The sequence below is a fragment of the Netta rufina genome, assembly GCF_964035555.1.
Source record: "Netta rufina genome assembly, chromosome: Z".
NCBI lineage: Eukaryota > Metazoa > Chordata > Aves > Anseriformes > Anatidae > Netta > Netta rufina.
This window is the reverse complement of record NC_140126.1, coordinates 39,063,424-39,088,669: the sequence shown is the minus strand read 5'-3', so window position 1 is coordinate 39,088,669 and position 25,246 is coordinate 39,063,424. Positions and strand designations below refer to the sequence as shown.

At 37.0% G+C, this 25,246-nt stretch overlaps 1 protein-coding gene across 3 annotated transcripts; it reads left to right on the top strand.

Moving 5' to 3' along the window:
* Nucleotides 1-968: 968 nt before the first annotated feature.
* GKAP1 (G kinase anchoring protein 1) lies at nucleotides 969-24,252 on the top strand. Of its 3 annotated transcripts, none has more exons than XM_084304937.1 (13): nucleotides 969-1,157; nucleotides 1,339-1,585; nucleotides 6,141-6,399; nucleotides 7,351-7,494; nucleotides 13,412-13,489; nucleotides 14,955-15,087; nucleotides 16,115-16,137; nucleotides 16,876-17,028; nucleotides 17,418-17,519; nucleotides 19,822-19,885; nucleotides 21,196-21,266; nucleotides 22,153-22,230; nucleotides 23,950-24,252. In XM_084304937.1, the coding sequence occupies exons 3-13, from the start codon at nucleotides 6,184-6,186 to the stop codon at nucleotides 23,995-23,997; spliced, it is 1,110 nt and encodes a 369-aa protein (XP_084161063.1). In that variant the 5' UTR covers nucleotides 969-1,157; nucleotides 1,339-1,585; nucleotides 6,141-6,183; the 3' UTR covers nucleotides 23,998-24,252. The 3 variants fall into 3 exon arrangements, with proteins under 3 accessions (XP_084161063.1, XP_084161062.1, XP_084161064.1); XM_084304938.1 differs by having other exon boundaries at nucleotides 972-1,093; XM_084304936.1 differs by lacking the exon at nucleotides 1,339-1,585.
* Nucleotides 24,253-25,246: the final 994 nt, after the last annotated feature.

Here is a 25,246-nt window from a genome sequence, read left to right as displayed (position 1 = left end):
CCCCCCCCCCCCCAACAAACAAAAAACACAGATAAAATACTGCATACGCAGCAAGGGAAGTCTCATGTGTACTACCCTTCTTCTCATGGGGGACTTCAGCTTCCCAGGTGTCTGCTTGAGATACAGTGCAGTAAGGAGGAAATGGTCTGAGAGGCTCCTGGGGTGTGTGGACACAGGTGGTGAGGGAAGCAGCAAGGGAAGGTGCCCCACTTGACCTGTTGTTTGCAAACAGGGAAGGACCTGTGGGTGACATGATGGTTGGAGGTCGAACTGGGCACAGCCATCACGGAGCGATAGGGTTTTTTGATCTTTGGCGAAGTGAGGAAGGCAGCTTGCAGAACCGCTGCCGTGGATTTCCAGAGGGCAGACACCGGCCTGTTTAGAGACCCGGCTGACAGAGTCCTTGGGGAGGCAGTTCTAAAGGCAGGGCTCTCCAGGAAGGCTGAACTTTCTTCAAACATGAGATCCTAGTTTTAATCACAGAGTGCGAGTTCTGTCCTGCTCGGTGTTATTAGCAGCCAGCAGCAGCAGCGGGGTAACTCTGCTGCTCGGGACCGCTGTGCTGACTGCGCGGGTTACTCCCCGCTGGGCTTCCAGCGAATCGCAAAGCACAAGGGCAATGAGCGCTGCGCCACTTCAGCGAGCACACACTGTGTGCGCTTCCAAAACTAATTTTCACCAAGGATAGCCCAGCAGGCATTTACGTTTGTTCACCGCCACAACCGCCCCCGCCGGCCGCCTCGCCCCGCGACATGGCGGCGCTCCCGCGCTGCACGGAGGGCGGCCGTGCCGGGCCGGGCCGGGCTGGGCCGGGCCGGGCTGGCGGGCGGGCGGCGGCCCTCCGGCGGCGGCCCGCGGTGATTTTTGATCCCGGCCGGACCCCGTACCGCCCGGCCGGGCGGAATAAACAAACCCGGCGGCGCCCCGCCTCTCCCCTTTATATCCCCCCCCCCTCCCTTCCACCTCGGGCGGCGCGGGCCCGGCCGCGGACGGTTCCCCGGCGTTGCGGACCGTTAGAGCCGAGCCGTTGGGGCTGCGGCCGGACCGCGTCCCTCACGGCGCCGCCACCGCCTCAGCCTCAGCCTCAGCCTCAGTGAGCGTCCCGCCGGCCGCCCGCACCACCTGCCCTGCCCTGCCCTGCCCTGCCCTGGGGAGAGGTGAATAAAAAGCTCCCGGCCGCGTTGCCCCGGGACGTGGCTCGGCTGGGCTGCCTCGGCTCGCTGCCGCCGGGCGTTGGGCGGCTCCTGGGGCAGGAGGTCGGGTGGAAAACGCCGTCAGGCAGCAGCTGCGAGCTTAATAAATGCCCTTTAATCTTTTTTTTTTTTTTTTTTTTTTTAGGGGTTGGAGGGCTTCAAGAAAACCGGTGGCTGTTACGTTTTAACGGTGCACCTCAACTGTGTGTTTTTTTTTTTTTTTTTAATTTTTTAAAATTTTTTTTTGAAGTTCTTCTTCTAAAAAAGAAAAAAAAAAGAAGTTATTTATTCCGGTGAATTCACTCACAACCTGTTCGCCCTCTAAACCGCCAGGATCGCTGCCTGCCATGTGCTCGCCGCTGCTGCGGGTTGAAGCGGGTTCCCGAGGCAGGGTGCGTGGGGCTGGGAAGCTGCTCCTGGAGCTCGGAGGCGAGCTGGTGGCTTGATCCTAAGTGATTTTAAGGATTTAGAGCGTTTTAAATAGAGTATCTTGATAGCCTTTGATCAGATGGCTTAAATAAACAAAGGTTATTAAAAGTGAGAAAGCCGATCCTGTTGGGTGGATCAAAGCTTCCTGTAAACGCACTGATAAGGAATAGTAGATTGGGCTTGCCGTGATAAAGTGTACAAGCAGCCAAAGATCAATACTGTCGTGTGCAGGCAGCGCGAAGGTTGGTCGGTGCTAGCAGAGGATGGACGTGCTCCTTCAGTTATTGTGTATCTTGGTGGTGTTTTAGGTGTACCAGTGAGTGCTGGGATCAGTCAGTACTTTAGGTGTTATCTGAGCACGTGTTTCGATGATAGATAATGGCAAATAAGCATGTTAGTAATAGAAACAAGGAGACAGTGTGTGGGAAGATGCTGTTTTCAAAGTTTTTGGAAATCTATGGCTTTATTAGCAGTTTATTTGAAGATGGAAGTGGTTCAAGAGGAACTGGGTTGTGTTTTTGGGCTATTCAGCATATTTTCCTTGAAACAGTAGATCACTGTATTTAAAGCTATGTGGTTATTCCACAGATGCTTGAAAGTCTGCTACTAACATCAGCCTAGAGTCCTAAATTGTGATGTGCTGTTCATTTCTTTGTGGTGTTTGAACATTTGCCAGTTAAATGTAAATTCATTCATGTATACAAAGCTGTACGCAGACCAGGAAGCTGCTGATGCTCAAACTGAGTTTCTGGGTGTGCATTACGCTCCTCTTAATATGTGTTTTGGGGGCTTACAGCAGCGCTTACAGTAGAGCTATTTGACCTGCAGTGTGGGTTAAGGTGGGTAACATAGAAAAGGGATTCAATGTTACTGAAATACTGGCTATGTTACTTTTATCACAATTAGCTTTGTTACATCATGTCTAAAACTAGACTGAAGATCTTCAGGGCATTGTCCTGTCTTATGTTTCTGAGAAGTACTTATACACTTTAGGGAACTAAAGCTAGAAATACACCTTTTTGTTTCAGTCATTTCACAGTTTAGCTTTCTAAATGTCTCTTTGTTTATCAAGTATTTAGGGTGGAGTAAGCTCTGTGTGCTTACAAATTGCTAGAAATAGTGCTAGAAGTGCTAGAAATAACAATTGCTATAATGTTGCCTTAAAATTATACGGTACATGTGTATAATGCTCATCTTATGTTGGTGATGCATGAATCTGAGTAATAGGTACTTTTGGCTGCAGGAGCTGTGTTCACAACTCTTACTGCTTGGAGCAGACTGCACAGAGAGTTGCACTAACAGCCTGCTAGTGATATGCAGAGCAGGAAGTTTTGAAACTGGGTCATTTATGGGAGCTGTCAATCCATGCCGTTATGGTGTTGCAATTAGGATTATTGAGGGGTCTTTTTGTAACAGGGTTAATTACTTCATTGACACATTAGTGAAAGTCTTCTCTCAAGACTATGGCTATTGCTAATACATAACACAAATGGAAACAGTTTCAAATATTTGCCAGCAGGTTTTGCTTCCTTTTACCTTCATGCGGATTTTTCCTGTAGCCTATGTAGTAGGGAATCTTGTGTTTAGATAAATAGGGCTTGGGCAACAGGCTGTTATTTACTTCCAATATTTTACTGGACTTCAAAACTCTTACTTGAAAACTACTGTAGAAGTTGAAATGATGTTTCAGGTCATAGTTTGATCTGTGGAATTACGAAACTCCTTGTGGTATTTGAACGCTTTCTTGTTGTGATCAAAAAGCTTCCTTAAACACAGCCTCAAGCTCAATTACACCAGTGTGTTTTTAATTTTCTACGACTGGTCATTTCTATAGCAATACAGAATAACACTGCTCATAAGTCCTGAGGGGGGGGGGGGGAAACTATACCAGCTTCTGAAAGGGTGCTAGCAAGCACCTCTAATTAGCTGAAAGCTTTTGAGGTATCAGCCCATTGTTTTTTCAGGGAGGGGGGAATGGGAGCCATACTTTGAAACTGAAGTGCTAGGTGCTTAATAAAATGTGTCTGCCAGAATTGTAGGTGTGGTGTTAAAATATGAAGCCTGGCATGGTGGTAGGCCTTGGTGAATCACTGGATCCATCTTTAGGTGTTGCAGAAGTGGGATAATTTGATCCTGCTGTAATATGAACAGTATTGAAATGTCCTACCAACTGAATTAGCAATGTTAACAACTATCTGCAACTCAACTAGAAAATAACCTGCAATCTCATGTATTTGCAATTCACTTTATAAACTCATTGCCATCCATTATTATTATGTAGAAACACATAATTCAGGAATAAGGTTTTGTAAATTGATATCATGTTGTCACTATAGTATTTCAGTGAATTGGAACAGCAGAATTCCATGGGTAGTACTTGTTAAATGTACTTGTCAGCTGGGCTCTTAATTGCATGCCAACTACAATAAGACAGCAAAGGTATACTTATTGGTGTATTTATATTGGTGTATTTATAGATGAAAGAAGGGAGTTTGCAGCCACTTTACGTACCTGTGTAGAGGTTCAGTTACATGTAATTATTTTCAGATTGTATGTGCAAAAAGAAGTACTTGGCAGCATTAGCCACTGCTGCCACTGTACAAATAAAGACTGTGTTGTGCTGTTGTACTGTTTACATTAAATATAAATACACCACAGTAGAGAGAGACTAGAAATTCCAAGCTTTTACTGAAGAGTCATACTGTAGTTCACTTTTTTTTTTCTTAAGCCAAGCACAGCAGGGAGTCTGCAGACAAAACTTCTAGTGTTGTCTGCTTTAGAGCAACATCCAGCATCATAAGTTCTTGTGTAACATGACTGAGCACTTTTATCTGGTGCTTTTTCTTGCTGTAAAGATGCACCTGTAATCTTTTCTCTGAGCTTCAAGTATTTCGTGTCCAGCTAGTAAGAGCACGAAGTCTCTCAACTTTAACTAATTTCCTCAGCTGGTTAACTATATAGTTATTTAGCATTAAAATATTTGTAAATGTATGCATGCATGTGCATATGTGCACAGTCTTGTCTGCACAAAAATCCAAATGTATCCTGTTCTGTTATTTAAAGATTGACAAATATGAATTACTTATGATGTAGATATGATTGACCTATTTTTTCTAGATACATAGTTGTGGTCTGAGCAGCTAATCTGAATATCAGCATCAAGTAGATTCACAGCTCAATGGCCGTTTTCTCCTAAGATGTCCGGCTTCGTTTTCTCTTATTTTGAGAGAAATGGAGTTGAGTAACTTTGTATGACCAGAATGCTCTTTTCTGTAACCTTTTTGTCTCCTGTAAACTTAGGAGTAGAACATGGTTCTTTCATCTCTGAAAAGTGAAACGACATATTCCTTTTAAATAATTATTTTGGGTAATGGTCTCTGCCATGCTATTGTTGCATGTTGACATACCTGAGTATATATGGAGCACCTATACGATTTTGGACTGGAGAAATTCTGGAGTTAAGTGGTAAAGAGAGCCTGTTGAAACTTCTGCAGAGTCTCATGTTCTTCTGTAATAGTAGTTAACAAGGAACAGATTTTTAGGTTATCTAAGCAGATAATTAAAGAACTTGTTTCAAACTATAAAGATTCCTTTTGAACGGTAATTTCAAGAAGTATGTATTATCTCACTACACCTCTGTCATAATATGTCAGCATATCTAGATGTCTGTTTTCTATGAAATTTATAGTCAGAGATGGATATCATCACTTTCAATACTCTGCTAATTGACCAAACTCTGGATGGAAAAACTGCAGTTTGACAAACATAGATATACCCAGGATCTAGCTTTAATGCTAGGTAAATGATTTGATCTTTAGAATGGTGTCACAGGGATGTACATGTGACTTTTAGCTACAGGCAACAACAGAAGGCATAAGTGTTACTTAGTTCTGTCTCCCCCCAGCGTATCCTCTGTGTCTTGCTGTAAGAACAGGTGAACTTGATGTTTGTGGACGGTACCAGCTAAAATGCTGGGTTCACCTTCCTGTGGAGAAAACTGCTTGCTGAATCTCCAGTGCATTGCAAACAAAATGAAACTTATTGTAAAATAAGAGATCAGGCTGCTTACCCAAAACTGGAGCTTGCATATGTGGATTATCTACTTCATTTTTAAATTGTGTTTGTCAGGCTCTGGGGATGGCATCTGAAATAGTTTCTAAGCACTAAATTATTCTATTCTATGGTGTCTTTTTCCACCCAGAACATGAAGACCAGCTTCTTTTAGAGCCGTCTTTTTTCCACTAAATCTCTCAAGAGCGAATGTATTAGCCTAAAATGTGTTTGGTAGATTTTTTTTTTTTATGTAATTCTTCTTTAGTTACCTAAGGTAATACAGTGTAGTCAGTTAAAATATAAATAAATTATACTGTATCTTTTTGATTTCTCCCTCATTCCCACAATTCCAGCCCTGTCTTATGCTTTTTGAGCCAAAAAAACAGTTCTGTGGTTTAATGATATGAATTATTGCTTGTTTGATCAAACAATGTTTTCATTCTACCTTCTGTGCTACTTTCCCAGGAAACTGATAATTAAAAGAAGCCAGCTCAGTAGAATTTCAGACATGGCAATGGAATCTGCTATAATCAGTTCAGTCCCTACCACTGCATCTCGTTTTGCCTTACTACAACTGGAAAGTGATACTGATTCAGAGCCTGGAAAAGGCAGAAGTGGCCGACGTGCTGGTAAATCTCTAGCTTCAGGGTGTAGATCTACAAATGTGAAGAAAAGAGAGAAAAGAAGAAAAAAGAGAGAACAGCAGCAGAGTGAGGCCAATGAGGTAAAGGGATTGTATTTTCAACAGTGAGTAAGGTTGTTATCTCATAAAGAGTTTTTGCTGTCCCTGAAAAGTCATTGGTTTTTGTTTTCCCTATGAAAGAAGAAATACTTAATCACGGATTACATCTTTTTTTGTCTGTTTTGTTTTAAAATTACTTTTTTAGGTGAAAGTAGGATATTCCATTTTTTACAAGCTAGTGTGTACTTTATCTGACTAAACACAGATGTAGCCCAGGCTATAGAGTAGTAGGGTAAAGCATATGTTAAGGAAGTCCCTGTTGATAAAGTAATACTAAATTGTTTTTGTGCCTTCATTTTCACTCAGTGAAATAATCACTGTCAGTTAATGTTTATGCTTTAGCAGTGAATGTTGGAGTTGCAAAATTTGCAGGTTGTCACAATCACATTTTCTAATTATGTAAGGTGTTTTAAACATGGCAGTATTGTATCCATATGGTGCAGCAATTAGAGGTAATTCTTATTGCAGGTTTGTAAATATGACCTGTTGCAAACTATAAGGGCTATCTACATTATTCTTTTTTTCTACCTGAACATCTTGTTCTTCTGCTCATGCATGCCAAAACAGTATGCCACAGTTTCGTTGGTATTATGTTTAATTTAGTTCAGGTATGGGCAAACAGTAGTGTCTGGCAGAACGTGAAAACTGTAGGACACCGCTACCTATTCAGATTTGTTCAAAGTATTTTCAGCAGGAAATATATATTTATATTGTTATATTACTGCTGTTTCTAATCCACTGTTAAGATATATGAGAAATTCTGTTTTGGTACGTACCATAGCCAATTAAACAAAAATATAGCCCAAACTGTAGAGTAGAGTAAAACATGTATATGTCTGTTTGCATGTGTCTAAATACTTTTGTTAGTCTGTTAAGGCTCTTTCTGTGTACTTGTTAATATATTGTTTAATATGAAACATAACTGTTTTTCAGCTCAGAAACCTTGCTTTTAAAAAGATTCCTCAGAAATCTTCTATTGGAGGCAGTTTATCTCAGCAAGAACAAAAACTGCATGCTACGATGAAGAAGGACTCTCAGGAAGAAAACTGGCAAGAGTGGAGACAAAGAGATGAGCAGGTACAGCTTACTGTGTTTAGCAGTCTTTGACTTTCCTGAAATAAGTTTCTTTATTAAGTCTCATGGATAAAGAGATATGGCTGGAGAGGAAGCAATAAAGTACTGCCACATGGAAGGAGAAGTTTCAGTGGAAATTCACAGGTTAAAAGAAGTCTTCTTGGTTCTTGACTTTAATTTGGCACTGAAATACTCCTTTTTGGTACTGAAGAATATGCAGTGATTTTCTTGTACCATGCTGAATATTAATGTTTTGAATTGTTTGCAGTATTTCAACTATTTTAGGATAAAATAGCAGAGCCGAGCAAGTAAATAATCTTTTAAGGTTATCTATTGGGTAGTGTTTAAAGAAATCTTCTGGTACACTTTTTTTTTCTTTGAGATTCTTTCAAATTGGTTGTCTGCTATGCAGGTTTATTCTTTTTCATTTATTTCATCCCTATAGAACCTCAGACATCTGAATTCACTGTGGATAATGCAGTTTTGACTGTCTTGTTACGTCCTTCAGAGTAGTTTGCATGAACTTTTTCAAGGCAAACTGCAAATAAATGACACTGACTGGAATTAAAAAGTATTTAATGAAACTAATGAACTCCTATGCTGGCAGCTAGTAGGATGATATTTTCATCCAGAGATTTTCAGCTTATATCTCACTAAAAAAGATTGTATTGAACTAATTCCAATTGTAGTTAATAGAAAATATAGAAAGCTATATTGACAAAAGATTGACAGTTGGATGCTGCCCTTGGTTTTTATATGTTGCTAATACTTTGATATAGGTTCTTTCTTAAACAGAATATATCCAAGTTCTTACCTTTGCAGGCTTCTGGATGGTTGTCCTATCAGTGGAGTAATGACCTAATAATCCTTTTGAAAATTTCCAGAGCTAATTACTTTAGAATTACTTCTGAGGTGCAGATTTGCTTTGTTCAGTAGGTAAAATTTTTGTATTCTGTATGCTACTAAGCAATTACTTGAGGTAAAAAGGAGAATCTTGTCTTATTATTGGATGGTGAAATGGTCAGATGAAGTTAACTCAATTATATAAAAAAAAAAATAAGTTCTTATTCATTTTGATCTTACTGACATAGGCTACACTACTGTGTAGTTGCCTTGGAATTCTTTTGTTTTAAAAATACCTTTAGACCAATTACTATTATAGTGGCATACAGTTGTTAAAGTCCTAAAGACGTTTCTTTCTCATTTTTATAAGGAAAAGAAGTAGCCAAATTCTGTCACAACTCTGAGACTGAAAAATAGGCTGTTCCGTAGCACAACTATACTTCGAACAGCTTTCTCTGGTTACAATGGACTGAGTGTAAGGAACAGAGGTACACTGTGGGCCATCAGTATTTTTCCAAGAAATTCCTTGTTAAATTTAATTTTGCTACAGTAAATGTTTAGAGAAATAGCTGTTCAGCATAATCACTGTTAAATTGCAGTGTAAACACAAAATAATTGTTTCAATTTACTGATACAACTCATGCACTGTAGGTTTCTTAGACAGCCATAGAGGTTATGGTGAACTTTTTTGGTTCATATATGATTTAAATCATCAGGTTTACACCAAAGTACCAAAGATATCGAAGTGCCAAAAATGTCCAGATCTACTTTGAATTTCTTACTTGACCCAGAAACTCTTAAAATGTAAATATTAAAATCTAATGGATGGGGAAAAAAATTGTCACTTGTGATTCCTGTTGTAGAACAACAATGAAAATGTTTGCCATAGTACAAAATATATAACATGAAGTGGGTATCTTGGGATATTCTTTATAAGATATGCATAATCAATAATCTCCTTTTAAAACGTTACATTATTTCACTGTTCGTAGTTGCCACTGCTGAATTACAGCACTGTCAGGCATTGAAATGGCTTTTTTTTTCTTGCATGATGGGGAAAAAAAGAAACAAGTGAAAATGGTGAGGACTTCAGTTTGGTTGTATCATACGCATCTCAAAAGCTCGTATCAAATGTTGGTTAGTGTTGTCAACTCTTGATTTCTGTTTTTTTTGTTTGTTTGTTTGTTTGTTTCTTTGTTTGGCGGGGGTAAAAATTATACTGACAGTATTACCAGATCTAATAAAAACATCTCTGAATGGGAGAAACTGATTAACAGGAAGGTTCAAATTGCAACTTGCGCATATTTATCAGAGAGAAGAGATACGGACTCAAACTGTTCACATTCAGAAGGCATGAAATCCTACTCTCTCACTTCCGCAGCTTCCCTTGTCCAATAATACAGTATTGATGAAGAGGTAAATGTTGAATGGTATACTGTAAGGGAGGGTGATGCTCAGCACCAGATGAGAAGCAGTGGGTCCCAGCTGTGGATGCACTTCCACAAAGAGCAGCTCCCAATACATGAAGAGTTCCTCCTGGCATATTTACCTTTCAATTTGCCATGCTACATGACAGTTTCCTTCTATTGGATTTTGACATCAAAAGTTAAGTTTGTCCAAATTATAGAGCTATTGCGTAAATATGATGGATAATACTAGTCTTTTTTCAGCAAAGCTTTGAAGAGAGTCACTAAGTTTTTTGCATGGATTTCTATTTATGAGGGGTATTATGTGTACTCAGAGCTTAGTTATTAGAATTGTATCATGAGTACATAAGAAAAGGAATCTGTGGTTTCTGGATTTTGGATAGGTTTAAGTGATAATGAGCACATTCTGAAACTAAGACTGTGTGCACTGAAGCAGGACTGAATGTGCTTGGGAGTCTTTTGGGTAGATGACTGTTGTTGAGAATACTCAGGTCTAAGCAGCAGCTCAGTGGAGTGCTTTAGAAGTAGTGACCTTTGTTCTGCTTATGGACAGCTTCAGACATGCTCAGCCCTGTCCAGAACGGAATGGCTACTAGGTAAATTAATTATGATAGGGTTATTGTTGTATTAGAGATCACATAATGTATTTATTTAATATTCATAGTAACAGTATGGCAGCACCATTTTGTGATAATTATTTAGCACACAGGATTCTAAATTGCTGCTTACAGACACACTAAGTGATAAAAGCATGCTAAGTTAATCTTTTTGTGAACATACCATATTTTTGTATGTTAACTGTTCTCTTTTGGGTATTTTTTTCCCTATCCTCATTCTCTCTCACTCTCTCTCTTTTTTTTTAAAATGTTCATATTGTTATAAATTGCTCAGTCCCAAAATAGGATTATAATCAAAGTTTATAATTTATTAAAAGAATAGAGGTAAGCAAACAGCGCTGGGTGCATTGGGAGTCTCCGCTCTACCTAGACCCACACCATAATACATCAAGTAGCTGATTTTTATGCTCCTAGGCTAATACATATTCATTACTACTTCTGAAAAAAAAAAAAATAAACAAAACGGGTTATTATAATTAGCTTCTGGGATCCAAACGCTCCTACTGGAGCATGTGCATCGGTCTCCGGTGGTTCCCCTGAGGGTCTCTGGGGATCTTTCATGCTGAAGGCTCGTAGTCTTCCTCTCAGGTTTTTTTTCTTGTCCTTCCCCCTTTGTACTCCTTGGCAGCATGTCAAAAGTTTACACAGCGTCCCCTGCAAGTTTTGTCTTCTAGCCATCCTTCAGCTTTTCTTCTCCTTAATCTCCTGGCCACCTGGGCAGATATCAGGGGCTTGCATAGTGTCCCATTCAGAAGCCATAACAGTTACTAGTTGTTGGCAGTTGTTCTGAAACCCCCAAACATCAGAGACTTCAAAGAAAGAACATACAAATATAAATAGCTCTCTATTGACACTTCACATGTTGTTAAAACATTCCTCACAGGCCATTCACAGGGACACTCCAGTCACATCTATAGCAGTGCTAAATCAACCACAAAGAAGGCAAAAAGGCTGTAACTGTTAGGAACAAGAGTTTGGAATAACAAAAACAAATAGGCTCATGGATTTGAGGAATATTTCTGAAGATTTGATAAATTGACTATAATGAGGGGGAGACTGGGACACTGGGAGGAAAGGGAAGAAACCACATCTGTGGAAGAATTAAATTGACAGTGCAGGACCCAGAGACAGAACTGCTCTCTATTGACACGAATTGTTAAAATATTCCTTTGCAAGGTACAAGAACTATATACATTAACCATTCTGTTTTTCTTAGACTTGTGGTTATACAAGGGTATGTAAGACAGAAGGTCACATTCATCATACCATGCGGCCCCAGCACTGTTCCATACTGACACGAATCAGATGAACATATATCACAATATGGAGCTTTTCGGTGTAATAGAAAAGTCCTAATTTTTGATAGATAACTACCATGGTCAGAGTGGATTCAACAGTTGTGGGCAAAAGCAGTTCACTTATTTGGGGAGGAATTTCAGTCAGTTTAACTAATTCCTAATTACTGATTCTAGTACTGAAAGAAAACAAAGAAATAAGGTTCGAAAACAAACAAAAATCACAGAATTTCTAGGTTGGAAGAGACCTCAAGATCATCGAGTCCAACCTCTGACCTAACGCTAGCAGTCCCCACTAAACCATATCGCTAAGCTCTACGTCTAAACGTCTTTTAAAGACTTCCAGGGATGGTGACTCCACCACTTCCCTGGGCGGCCCGTTCCAATGCCTCACAACCCTTTCAGTAAAGAAGTTCTTACTAACATCCAACCTAAAACTCCCCTGGCGCAACTTAAGCCCATTCCCCCTTGTCCTGTCACCAGGCACGTGGGAGAACAGACCAACCCCCACCTCGTTACAGCCTCCTTTAAGGGACCTGTAGAGAGCAATAAGGTCACCCCTGAGCCTCCTCTTCTCCAGGCTGAACAAGCCCAGCTCCCTCAGCCGCTCCTCATAGGACTTGTTCTCCAGGCCCCTCACCAGCTTCGTCGCCCTTCTCTGGACTCGCTCGAGCACCTCCATGTCCTTCTTGTAGTGAGGGGCCCAAAACTGAACACAGTGCTCGAGGTGCGGCCTCACCAGAGCCGAGTACAGGGGGACGATCACCTCCCTAGCCCTGCTGGCCACACTGTTTCTTATACAAGCCAGGATGCTGTTGGCCTTCTTGGCCACCTGAGCACACTGCTGGCTCATATTCAGCCAACTATCAACCACTACTCCCAGGTCCTTCTCTGCCTGGCAGCTCTCCAACCACTCCTCTCCCAGCCTGTAGCTCTGCTTGGGGTTATTGCCCCCCAGGTGCAGGACCCGGCCCTCGGCCTTGTTGAACTTCGTGCAGCTGACCTCAGCCCATCGGTGCAGCCTGTCCAGATCCTCCTGCAGAGCCTTCCTACCCTCGAGCAGATCGACACACGCACCTAACTTGGTGTCATCTGCCAACTTACTGAGGGTGCACTCAATGCCCTCATCCAGAAGTCAAACAGAAGAAACCTCACTGTTGTCTCTGTAAAACCTTTCCTTCCCACTTTTTGCTCCCCATTCTCATTGCTGCATGCTGCACTTCTTTTATCAGAAATAAAAGCAGAGAATATCTCAAAATCATTCAGGTTGGCTTAGCTCTGCTCTCCTGTTAAATGGTCTAAAAAAAGGGTGCTTACTCTTCTCTGCACAATGAAAGAACACAGACTCTGATCTTTTGATGATGATGCTTTAATCCGTTAGCATCCCTCTTATTTTTGTTTAAAATTATTTTTATTTTTAGTCTGAAATAAATCTCATAAACAAGTCTTCAAGATGGGATACGTGTTCCATAAAGATTTTTATAACTTACTGTTTGGTTACATCTATCAAACAGTTTGGCAAAGCAAGTTATTTTATTACTCATAATACAAAAAAGGAATATCTGTTATTAATAATGCCATGTTCACATCAGTAAAGCTTTCTGGTTACTCTACTGATACATGAATCAAAACAGAAATTTTAATGTGGTCTTGGTTTGGTCTGCTTTTTCTCTTTATTTTTATTTTTTTTAATGTTTTAACAAACCAGTCACAAGGAATGTTAATTTTGTTTCTTCAGCTGACATCTGAAATGTTTGAAGCTGATCTTGAAAAAGCTTTGCTGCTGAGCAAACTGGAATATGAAGAGCACAAAAAGGTATTTCCGGGATTCATCCTAATGTAAAAACCATGGAAGTTTTTGAGATTTGAATTTTAAAAGTAAAGTAAATCACTCTTAAAAGTACGGCTCTTTCATTTACATTGTCTGCCTCCTCTCCTCAGATCCTTGAGAGTTTAGAAAAATAGAGGATTTGAGAGAAAGCATATCTAAAAATATATTGGGTGGTTTGTTTTGTTTTTAATTGGCCTGTGAAGAGTACAACAAGAAATCCAGATCCTGATCTTGCTCAGAACAAATCTGGCACACTTGGAGAGTCAGAGGATCAAAGCACTGACTTCTCTTAAACTGTTAATTACATTTAAAGCTGTTGCATTTTCACTAACAACCTTTCTCTGTTTTAAATATTTTATTTCTGATAAGCTGTATACATTTCCCTCAGCTGGTCAGGGAATAGATTGGTTCAGACTGCTATTTTCTGAGTGGTTCTTACAAAATACTGAGGAGTTTTCTTTAAAAGTGTGGTTAAATAAATTTTAATTTCTAACAGGAACTTGCTTCTTAGCATTAACTCAGGAGACAATGAAACGTTATAAAAAATACAAGTTTAACCATAATTATGCATTGTGATGAAATAAAATTTACACATGCACTTCTGTGCAAATATACTCATAAGGTACTTCAGTTATTAGAGGAGGGAGAATACCACAATGCTTAAAACCCAGAGTTAAATTTTTCACTGGTTTACTAGAAGTACTTTTTGAAAATGAAGACAATCTTCAGGCGTAGTAGCATTTTTTACTTTGTGCAGACTTTTTTGAGAATTACCTTTCAATAAACAGTACACAAGTACAGGTTAAAAACATTGTTTTCATGGAAAGAAAAGTACTCAATTTCCATCTTTTTTTCATATAACATTTCTTCCTTAAGACTCCCTAGTTGGGCTAAAATAGAACAAAACATCTGGGACAGTGACACTTTGCTAAAAATGTTAATGCAGATATGGGGGGAAGTGTTGTTTAGGTTCAAATGGATATCGTGTACCAGCCTGTCTGATTTCAAAAGGAGACAGCTGTTAAGAGCATTGCTGAACACTAATTATTCTTACTCCTCCTGAATGAGTAAGTATATTTTAAGAATAAAATGAAGGTACAGTAGACCTGTTTATTTTCTTTAAAGGAAATGCTAACCTTCTTGCATTTGATTACCTTATATTCTAAATCTGAGTTTTTATATAAAATTGTGGAGGTGATTGAGGGGGTATTAGGCTGATAATTCATTTGTGATTTAGTGAAGAGCAATGCTCTACTTCAGAAAACAGAACCGATGCTTAATTGCTGATACGTGCCTTACACTCTTTAAACCAATCTGAAGCCTGCAAATTCCTGTTCAGGCCAAAGTCTCCTTTAATATATCATCACTATATTTTTCCTTTATAAAGCTTCAGATAAAACAATATTTGGGTATTGAAGAAAATTATACCAGTGGGACTTTATTCTTCTAGGAATATGAAAACAATGAATGTACTTCACCTCAGTCAAAGTCTGTGAATAAGAAAGAGAAAAGAAAGAACCAGCAAGGAAAAGACAAACCTCTCACTGTGCCCCTGAAAGATTTTCAGTCAGACAGTAATATAGGTATGCCTTATCATACCATGTGAGCTGTTCTACTTGGAATTTTGATAGTGTGTATGCTAACAGCAAAATGACCTTCTGTCTCTTTTCATTAATACTGTGTTTGAAAAAACACTAAATGAGTTGAAGTTAACATGTCCTACAAAGTCTAAAATATAATTGTTCATTATATAATAATAGACTAGTTAAATAAGCAGGAAAAAAGAAAAGATTAAAGAAAACATAATTTAATGTATCCCTGGGGTGGGAAATAAACTCAAATATTGTGTCCATTTTAATCTGTAAGTGTTTTTTGGAGTGATGTAGTATGTCTGCATTCTTCAGGCAACTGAGTTCTTCTGTTTTGAATAATAGCAAGTCAGTTTGACTTTCTTCAATACTGTTTTTTATTAAAATGTGCAAATACAGAAAGAATTTTTATATACTTGTTATGGGTTATATATTTTCGTCTATAGAGAAAAGCTTCTGAAATTTAGTGAGGAAGTAAGTTTAAGGCAGAGTCTGGAAAAGGAAGTTATTTGTTTCCTAACATCCTCTTTCTAAGGATGTTTTTTATGTAAATTTACAACATTATAATTCAAATTCTTTCCAGATAATTTGAATATAAGAAAAAGAGAAATAGCATAGTGTTAGTATCTTAAGACGAGGCAATGGGAGGCATTCAGGTATACAGTGAGAAATATGCTATAAAATCCTAAGTTAAAAACAATACTGAACAAGAAGTTGTAAGCATATGTGCCAAAAACATTGCCTTCCACTTTAACTGAAGCAAATGTATATGGGATGCTGCTTTTGATTTAAATAGTGTGAAAGGACTGAGAAAAAAATCAAATATACAGAGATTAACCCAAAATGCACTTTATAATGCTTTTTACTTTTTTAATGTGGCATTGAGAGGCAACTAATGTGGAAGAACTCCAATACTTTTTTTTTTTTTGTCCCCTCTTTTTAAAATGGCTTGCGTTAATAGTGAGCTATATAAAATATCAGTGACTTCTTGTTGTCATTTCATTTTTTCTATTCCTTTCAGATAACCTTGCTAAAAAACATGAGGTAAGTCTTACCTTTTTTCTTACTCAGCTAAATTTTCTTACTAAATAAAAATAAATCTTATATTTAGAAAGTAATTGCTTGGGCACTCTCTGTAGTGACAAACAGCTATATATTCCCAAACTGGCTGATCTGCATTTGGAAAACTTTTACAGGTGCACATATAATAGGGATGTATGTCTGTAGTGTAGTACTTGAGAACTTAGTGTTGGCTTTCTTAGAGATAGCTCTTGCTTCTTCAGTTCTCAGATAGTGTTAAACTTTGATGCAAATTGTAAATTTGTACGTTCAAAAATAAAAATCGTAATACAAACAAGAAGCATTAAGAAAGAAAGTTAAGAAAGGCTAAGAAAAGGTTAAGAAAGTGCTGTAATGTTACCATGTTGTGGTACAGTGCACAAATATTAAAGCTCGTAGAGGGAAAAACAGTTAACAGTGAAGTGAAACAAAACAGCAAGGGCACAGTGCAAAAGTATTTAAATCTGATTTAAAATTAGATGTTTCGTGTAATCCCATAATCAGTTAAATGATGACCTTTAATTTCTAGCTCTTCAACCGGTATCATATTCTTTAGGTAGAAATCACAATATTGTCAGGTTGTACAAGACAAAATAATATCAGGATGTTGTCTTCCATGACTGAGGTTATTTTTGAAGCGTGTTGAAGCATGAAGCAATGAAGCATGAAGCTCAATAATAATCTGTGTAAAGGGAAATCTGTTATGATGTTTACTTTTGACAGGAGGTGAGCTCTTCCCAGACTTCACTGAATGATGGAAGATTTTTCAACAGGCTAGATGATGATGTTCACAAAATACTTAAAAGAGAAAAAAGAAGAGACCAGCTTGCTGACTGCAATGAAACAGACAACTGCACATCTCATGAGCACAACCAGGCATGTAAAATAGAAGTCACTCTGAATTGAAAAAGTTTCTTGAAACTATGACAATGATGAGAAGATAGTGCTAATTACAAGCTGGATAATCTTAAAGAACCTAAACAAAGAACAAAAACTGACAAAATCCTGTAACATATTTTTTAATACTTTTATTAAACTGAAGAGGTGTTTAAATCATGTGTGATCAAAATACTTTCCTCACAGAACATGCCAATACTTATTACTGTATTTCTTATTTATTCTTTTGGCATTTGTGAAGATACTCTGATCCGATTTCCATAAAAAAAAAAAATAAATCTAGTTTATAATAGAGAAATAAGTTGCCTTTCCTAAAAACTGAATTCACATGACTCAATTATTAATAAATGATACTTGCTTGTTTACAGGAAAGCCTTATGAAAGATGGAAGAACAGAACAACTAAAGCTTGAGCTTGAAAAGAAAGATGCAGAAATTCAGCAACTTAAAAATATAATAACTCAGTGGGAGGTATGTAGCTTAAAAAGCTTTAAAGTAGTGAACAAAATTTAACTTTAGTTGTGTCTTATTATCCATTTTGAAGTAAAGTATGTATTAATCTGTAGAGATGATTTAGTTTGGACACAAATTGTCTTTATAGAGCAAAAATATTCCTCTTCTGCTACGTGAAGTGGTCTTTTTTGGTAAGTTAAGAATCTAAAAATAATTAGGAGAATCAATGCAGAATACCCTGAAATAAACTTTGTATCTGGCATATCTGTTACTAGTTGTTTTCTAGTGTTGCTATTTTATTCATTGTCTAAAAAAAATTAAAGTAGTAATCTAAGACTAGGCAAGGTATTCACCAATCTGATCTGTCTTGGAAGTTAGCTCTGCTTAGGGCAGGAGGTTGGATTTCCTCAGGTCTTTTCCAATTTGTAAAATGGAATTTATTCTTTTTTAATTCAAATAAGCTTTTCAAATAGTTCAAATTCAAATAAGTAACTACTTCTTTGTTGTAGGTTTTTTGTTGTTGTTTTTCTTTAGAGATTCAGTCTACTATCTGAACTGTGTATCTCTAGAATCTCTTTTTAAAGAGAACAGTATTTGGAAAGGTTTAAGAGGATTCCCTTAAAGCTGCGGTGTAGCAAGAATGAAATTCTGTATTCTGTCTTCTATTAAATACAAATAAAACTGGAGTCAGACTCAATATATACTGATGCACACCAGGAAAATAGATTTGCTCTTTAATAATTACACAATATTGCTATATACTGGAATAGCTAGGAAAAATGCCTTTAGTTGTTTCCATGTGTGCAGGCAGTATTAACACTATGGAGAGTATCTAGAGCAACAAGGGCAGCAAAATGTCGTCGAGGAACTGGTATTGCAACAAAAAGAGTGAAGCAGCATGGAATTAAATTATTTTATTATGATTTTTATTCATTGCTTAAGGTAGATTGAGCAAGTTGATTTGGGAGTCTTCTGATGCTTCAAAGAAGACTATTACTGGTATTAATAAAGACATAAACTTTATTAAAAGCTGTTTTCACTGTGTACTAGAGTTGTAATCCCCAGGTTATTTTTTTTTTTAAAGTATAAATCTGTTCAGATTTACCATTGTTAGAACTTCACTGCGTTTGGCAGAATACAGAAAATGCATATGGATATTGGTGAGATGATAGATGATGATACAGCTGTTTAATTTTGTAAACTTGTCCAGGTAGTCCAGAGTTTTAGGTGGCCATCAAAGGTCTTGCTTAAGTGTAAGTTTTTGAAACATTAAAATACCACATCTGTTAAAATGCCATTTCATTTCCTTCCAGTTCCTGTAAATGTTAATATTTATTGTTTGTGGCTGTGATACAGTGTGTTGGTATACTGGAATTGGAAGTGCTATTATTTAAAACAAAACAAAACAAAAAAACACAACTACAAACTGTGGTAGGGCTGCAGTTACTGGGTGTATGCACATGTGCATGGTTCCATGACATTAAGAAACTGGAAAATCCACGAACAATATTAATAGTGTTTTTTTTTCATGTTTTCAATGCATTGGAGGGTAAGCAGTAGCTTCAACTTTTTTAGGGGGAGTAAGATTTGTGAGGACTAGGTGATATTCTAAGTGGAAGGTGATAGCTTCTTTAAAAAAAAAAAAAAAAAGTATGCTTGAAATAGAACTTCATGTGCAGTTTTCTTTCAAGAGCCTACGGGAACCAGAGATTCATGACAAGAAAAATAAATTTAGTTAAGATAACATGGCTAAAATGCACATTGGTGGCCGGTTAAGGAAAAGGCTGCCTTATGAAGAAAGTGTATCATATTGGAAAAAAAATCAAAAAAGGGGTTCTTGAAAAGTAACCTCTAAAGAGTTGAAAAGGAGAGATGGTAACTACGAACTAAAAATACTGAGTGAAATAGTCTGTAGAGCAGCAAGATCTTACTCTACTCAACAAGTAATATGAAAACTCTTTGTATTATCCAGAAAGTGTGTTTATAATTGTGTGCTGTCTGAATGCTTTTCTGGCAAGAAACCATAAAGCCTTTGATGCAACAGGCCTTTATAATTCAGGCAGCTCTAAATGCTTGTTCTTGTACTGACACAACTCATATTTTAACTTCCTCTAAGGCTTGTGGTTGCCTTAATTTCTGGGCTTTCAGTTATTCACCCATTTCACTTGTCACGTATCCATTACTTTGGTTGTTACTTATCTAAGACAAATCAGATTCTCTGCAGCAGTGATGATTTTCAACCCGAAAACCTTTTATTCGTGGTTATTTAAAGAATGTTTTTATAGTGTATACAGGTAATAATTTATTTTCTTTCATACAGGCAAAGTATAAAGAAGTAAAAGCAAGAAATGCACAACTTCTGAATATGCTTCAAGAAGGTGAAAGTAAGTAAGAGTTTTATCAGGGAATTTCAAAATTCTTTTAAAAACCTGGGAAAACTTTCCAAGCAGCTTTTTTTTTTTTTTTTTTTTTAAATAAAAATAGTTGTCATAGTGACTAGAAAGAACTAGGAAGCCATTGATTTGCAGAAATTCCAGTAAAACAGAGGGTTTGGACCTCACAGTACTGCATTTCTGATACTACATAATCAAGCATTTTGAGATTATTCTTTGAAATTTAAACTGCTTAGTTATGTTTTAGGTAGAGTGATTCTTTGTGTTGGACTTTGTTTTCCTAGTGACTTGATCTGTTCTGGACTGATCTCATTAGCCTCAAGTGGCACTGATTCTGGTAAATGTTCAGTTCTTGTATTTTTGCAAACTGCTCTGAATGGTTGGAAACACTCTACGTCAAGCATTTTGCCATACAATGAATAGGGACAGCTAAACACCATTATACATGAAATGATAGTTCTCTTCTGTTGTAGCACTGTTCATAGTTCCTATAATTCAGAGTTTTTGTCAAAGATTGAAAAAATATATACACACAGATGTGCATATTTATGCACATATATACATAATTATTCTAGTATCTTTTTATGTGTTAGGCATAGTTATCCCTTAATATCCCTAATGTTGTATGAAGTAATTGTATGGGTCTGTGATACCAGGCACACTAATTGTCTTAAAAAATTGCCTTTGCTTTTCAATTTCTTAATTTATCTCTTACGTGTATTTTCCTCTCTAGGTTAGATTTTTGAGTTAAAAAAAATCTTTTTTTTTTTTTTTTTTTTTTTTCTGCAAGTGAGTTTATAAAAAAGCTAAGCTGTTTGTAGTTCTCAATGATATTATGAATGTTTCATAATGTTAACTCATTGGAACTTTATTACTTCAAGTCAGTTCTGAACCAAGTACAAATGTTTTCATCTTGAAAGGAAGGAGGTAAAGTTCTGAAGGTTTTTTCTATGCATGTGGTGGAATATAAAAAACATGCAACTTTGTGGTTTTACCAAATCTGATCTTGTACAGAGTTAAGAGTATTCTGTATTTTGTCTCCAAAATTTGCTTATGGGGTTAAGTGTTGTGTAAGTAGTGCAAGGTTGAGGTTTAACCTTCAGAATTTTTCAAGCTGCTACTAATGGCATTGGTAGCTAATACCTACTTTTGATAGATATTGTCTGTTGTCTCAGTGAAGGCAGAGTTATTCAGAAGTAACAAAATAGTGAATTAAAGAAACATCATAGTGCTGTTGCAGAGGAAGACCTGCAGATCCAGGAAAAATCCTCATGCTTTGCTGTCTCTTTTTGTCTCTGTAGTGAAAGACAAAGCAGAGATACTCCAACAGGTTAATGAATCACAAATTATCAAAAATGAATTGACCTTACAGGTAAGCAAGGTTTTCTTAATGTACTTCAAAAATGCCAAGGCAATGATAGGAGGAAGCTGAAACCACAACTTGCTTGAAGTAAAAAATGTTATGTAGCGCTAGGCTAATGAAATGTATGTCAGAGGACATGTAAATCTCTGGTATGGTTAACTGAAAACTCTTTCTGGAAAGACAGCAGACTTCAGCATGCCTGAAAGGATTTTGCCTTCAACAGTGCCTTAAGAACATCATCCTTTGGTAACCCCAGCTCAGAAGCAATGAAGGGTGCTTCAGAAGATGCTTTTTTTTCTGTATGCTGTTTCAGCATTGTTTTTTGGTGGTGGTGGTCTGGAGGTTGTTGTTTTTGTTTTTGTTTGTTTCTAGTCTCTGGTTTGGAAAAGGCTGCTGTATAAACACAAGTGAAGTGCAGATGACTTATAAGCATGACAGTTGGCAAGCCACCACTGTGAAGAGCACACAAGATTTTTAAGCTTAGCTTCAGTTTATGGCTACTATTCTAAGCCTTTAACTCATCTAAACTTATTATCAATTTAGTAAATTGTCTAAACTTATTATCAAGTAGTAGTTTTTAAGGACGACATAGTAAGCTTATCTGTATTGCATAATATTGCATCTATTAATTGCTCTATGGAAGAAATTAATGCAGAGTTCAAAAGTCAGAAGAGTTTTTAACTATATAGCTTTTCAACAACATTATACAGGTAAACCTGTAAATGTTGCTTTGGAAATAATGGTCATTAAAGAATGTTTTGTAGCTGGTAGTTTTTCTTGAATCCAGCACATATTACTGGTTTGTCCACATGATGCTAATGGAGAACTAAGTTGACTTGATAAACTTGTAGATGTTAACCATACTTTATAAATGAATATTCTGTATATTTTTTAGGTAACTACACTTCATGCTGCATTAGAGCAAGAAAGGTCCAAAGTGAAACTACTGCAGGCAGAATTAACAAAATACCAGGTATTGTTATTTTACATACCTGTAATTTTATCTGTTGTTGATGTAACTGAGACTGTCATGAGGTAACGTGCTCCAAGCTGACCTGTTAGCTTGAATGTTTTTAATTTAAGAAATAATTTTCAGTTCAAGATGTAGGGGAAAAAAAACGCACAGTAGCAAAACCAATTTGTACTTTAAAACTTGAAGTATGCTGGTAAATAAAAGCAAGAAGTTCCACCCATACTGTACCTAATTGTGTAATTGCACTAACTGTAGATTTCATAGTGTTTTTTTTTTTTTTTTTTTTTTTCTCTCACACATTCTTCCCTCAGTTCTGTATCAGAGTTTTGTCTCTAGCCAAATCTTTGTAGGAGATGAACACCAAGTTGTGTCAAAATTGAGTGCTAAGATCAGTGTCTTGCTGACTGTGCATATTCTGTTTAGCATGGCCACTAACACAAATCATATCAGTAAATTTCAGTTAACCGCAGTATAAACAATATGATGCTCAACATTCTGTCTTTTTTTTGAAGACAGCAAATATTTAATCCCATGAGACTGAGGATTTGTACTTGTGCATGGCTTGGCACATTTTATATTTTTCTTTGGCTGTGACCTTTTGCATAAGTTGCAGGGAGAGCTTATAGGATATAGTTGAAACTGTTAAGGTAGCCCTGTAGACTTTGGCAAACAAATGTCTTCAGATAATGTAAATTCTGTGGCTGACATTACATTGATTCTACAGGTAATTTTTTGTCTTTCTGTTTTTGTCATCTCCAAGTCACTTTACCGCAAGTGAACAAGCTGTTTCTTAAAATTGTGCAGCAGTTGCCAAATATAGGTAGTTCAAAAATAGCTAGTTCAGCCCCTTATAGACAGAAGAAGCCTTACAGAAGCCTTCCCCTTAGGGAGACGCTGACTGCTCACACCACTAAGTGAAACTAAAGTAAATCCATTACTGTTGCATTCATTCATATCACTGTTCTCACTACTATAGCTAGTATTTTGCTAATATTTAGTATTTTTTGTAAGCAGACAATTTTTATTAAGAAAAGTTCATCATGACTTGTAATAAGCAGGATTAACAGTGTAACAGTATTGACTGAAAAACATCTTCCTTTACATGCTTTTGTAATTACCACAAAATCACCTCGTCTGTTAGTCTTTGCCACATCCCCTGGTATATGCTTTTATCTTTACATGTTTTTCTGTGTTTTTTAATGCTTTTTTTTCTGCTTTTTTTTTTTTATTTGCTTATTTAAAAAAAAAATGGTCTCGTCTGCCATGCAGGGATCATTGTTTCTACTTTTATTATTCTACACTGTAATATTTCCAGGAAGACCACAATAACCCTTCTTACCTCCATTTCTTGCGTTGGTTTTGATAACACCAGGTTTGCTATCTTTAGGGAATACTTCTCTGAAATATGAGGAAGCCTTTAAAAAATTTGGATCAAAAATGTGTGGGTTAAAAATAATAAAGAAAAGCAATAAACCAGAGTGGTTTTTATCACCAGATGTTGAAATCTCAATTCTGTACCCTATAAATACCTCATCTGTTTTCATTTATGTAACCGTATTTGGTGTTCAGATGGGTTTGTGTCCCATAATATTTGTATATCTTATGCAACTCCTTTTCTTTTACTTGATAATTTATACTAATTTAATAAAGAAAATAACTGTAGATGGAAAATGTCATGTCTACTACATTAACTAAGCATTTGTTTACCTTCTCTTACAGAGTTGGAAAAGAGGTAAAAGGCACTTAGAATCTGACCAGTGCAGGTGATCTCCTTTGCCACCAGATTCAATGCAAAAAACATCCATTTTTTCTTCAGGGTTTTGCAGAAATTTATATATTTGTTGTACAACTGCTGAACTATGCAGTTTTTGAAGAGAAGTTAATTACTAGTCTGATTAACATTCTGAATAATTGATTTGTTGCACTTAAAAGAAAAGTAAGAAAACTAGCATTCTGGCAAAGCTTAAACTTGTAATTGTAATGCTACTAGTTTTTTATCATTCAATAAAACTTACTCTTCCATTTCTGTGTTTGAATTCTTGCTTTCATAGATTTTCCCATTTCAAAAGCTCCACTTAATGACTCTTAAGCTACAGATGCATTAGCATGCAACATAGTTTCACCAAGCCAAAAAAATAAAATAAATAAAGCCCATGCAAAGGCATTTCTTTGTTTGCTGAATCCAGATGTGAAAAAATTAGCAGTCATTGTCTCTTCTCCCTGTACGGGACATCTGTGTCATATGTGAGTTTCTGCCATAAAATGCAATATGTGACCTTCAACTACTGTGTAAAATGAGCTTTCCTACACAGCTTTGAAGAACTCCCTGGGCCGTTCTTCACAATAGACTCAATAATATACAGTTAACCTTGGGATAAGATACAAATCTCTAACACATTCTTTTGCCCTGCATAAACTGTCAGTGATATGACTATACAAATACAGAATTGTTTGTGCAAAACTGAATGTAGCATTAAATCCTGGGATGTTTTTGCACAGTTGTTAATGTGGAGCATTACAGAAGTGAAGTAACAGTTGGTTGACTAGAAATGGATTAGAAAATCACTGTTGGGATTTTGGGACCACATAAGATGCAGAGAAAGAACCACAGAAGAGAGGAAGGAGGAAACAAACAAACAACTGTAGAGCTAAAACCAGAAGAGATCTAAAAACAGAAGACTTATTACTGCCTGCAATAAAGCACTAAAAAAATTTCCAAAGCAAAATAGGTGTGAAGATGGTGCTTCATGAGAAGGTAGGAGAGGAGAACGGTACAAAAGTCTTTATCAGTGAAGGTACAGTGGATCTGTAACACTTTTATAATTAGCAATGACTTCTGAAAATTAATACCATGTAGATGCTAACAGCGGAATAAGAGTTGTCTAAGAACTAAGTCATTGTATTTCACATAGAAATGTAGACATTACAGCCCATATTAATTCAAAATTCTTAGTAAGACTAGAAGTCTTACTGTAATTTCACTGATTTTTGTCCTCTTTTTTTTTTTTTTTTTCTT

What these genes read in the sequence shown, in the direction of transcription:
- GKAP1 (XM_084304936.1), top strand. Translation starts at nt 6,184, where the DNA reads ATGGCAATGGAATCTGCTATAATCAGTTCAGTCCCTACCACTGCATCT. An exon ending in ATATAATAACTCAGTGGGAG is followed by an intron (nt 17,520 to 19,821) that starts GTATGTAGCTTA and finishes TCTTTCATACAG; the next exon opens with GCAAAGTATAAAGAAGTAAA. An exon ending in TATGCTTCAAGAAGGTGAAA is followed by an intron (nt 19,886 to 21,195) that starts GTAAGTAAGAGT and finishes TTGTCTCTGTAG; the next exon opens with TGAAAGACAAAGCAGAGATA.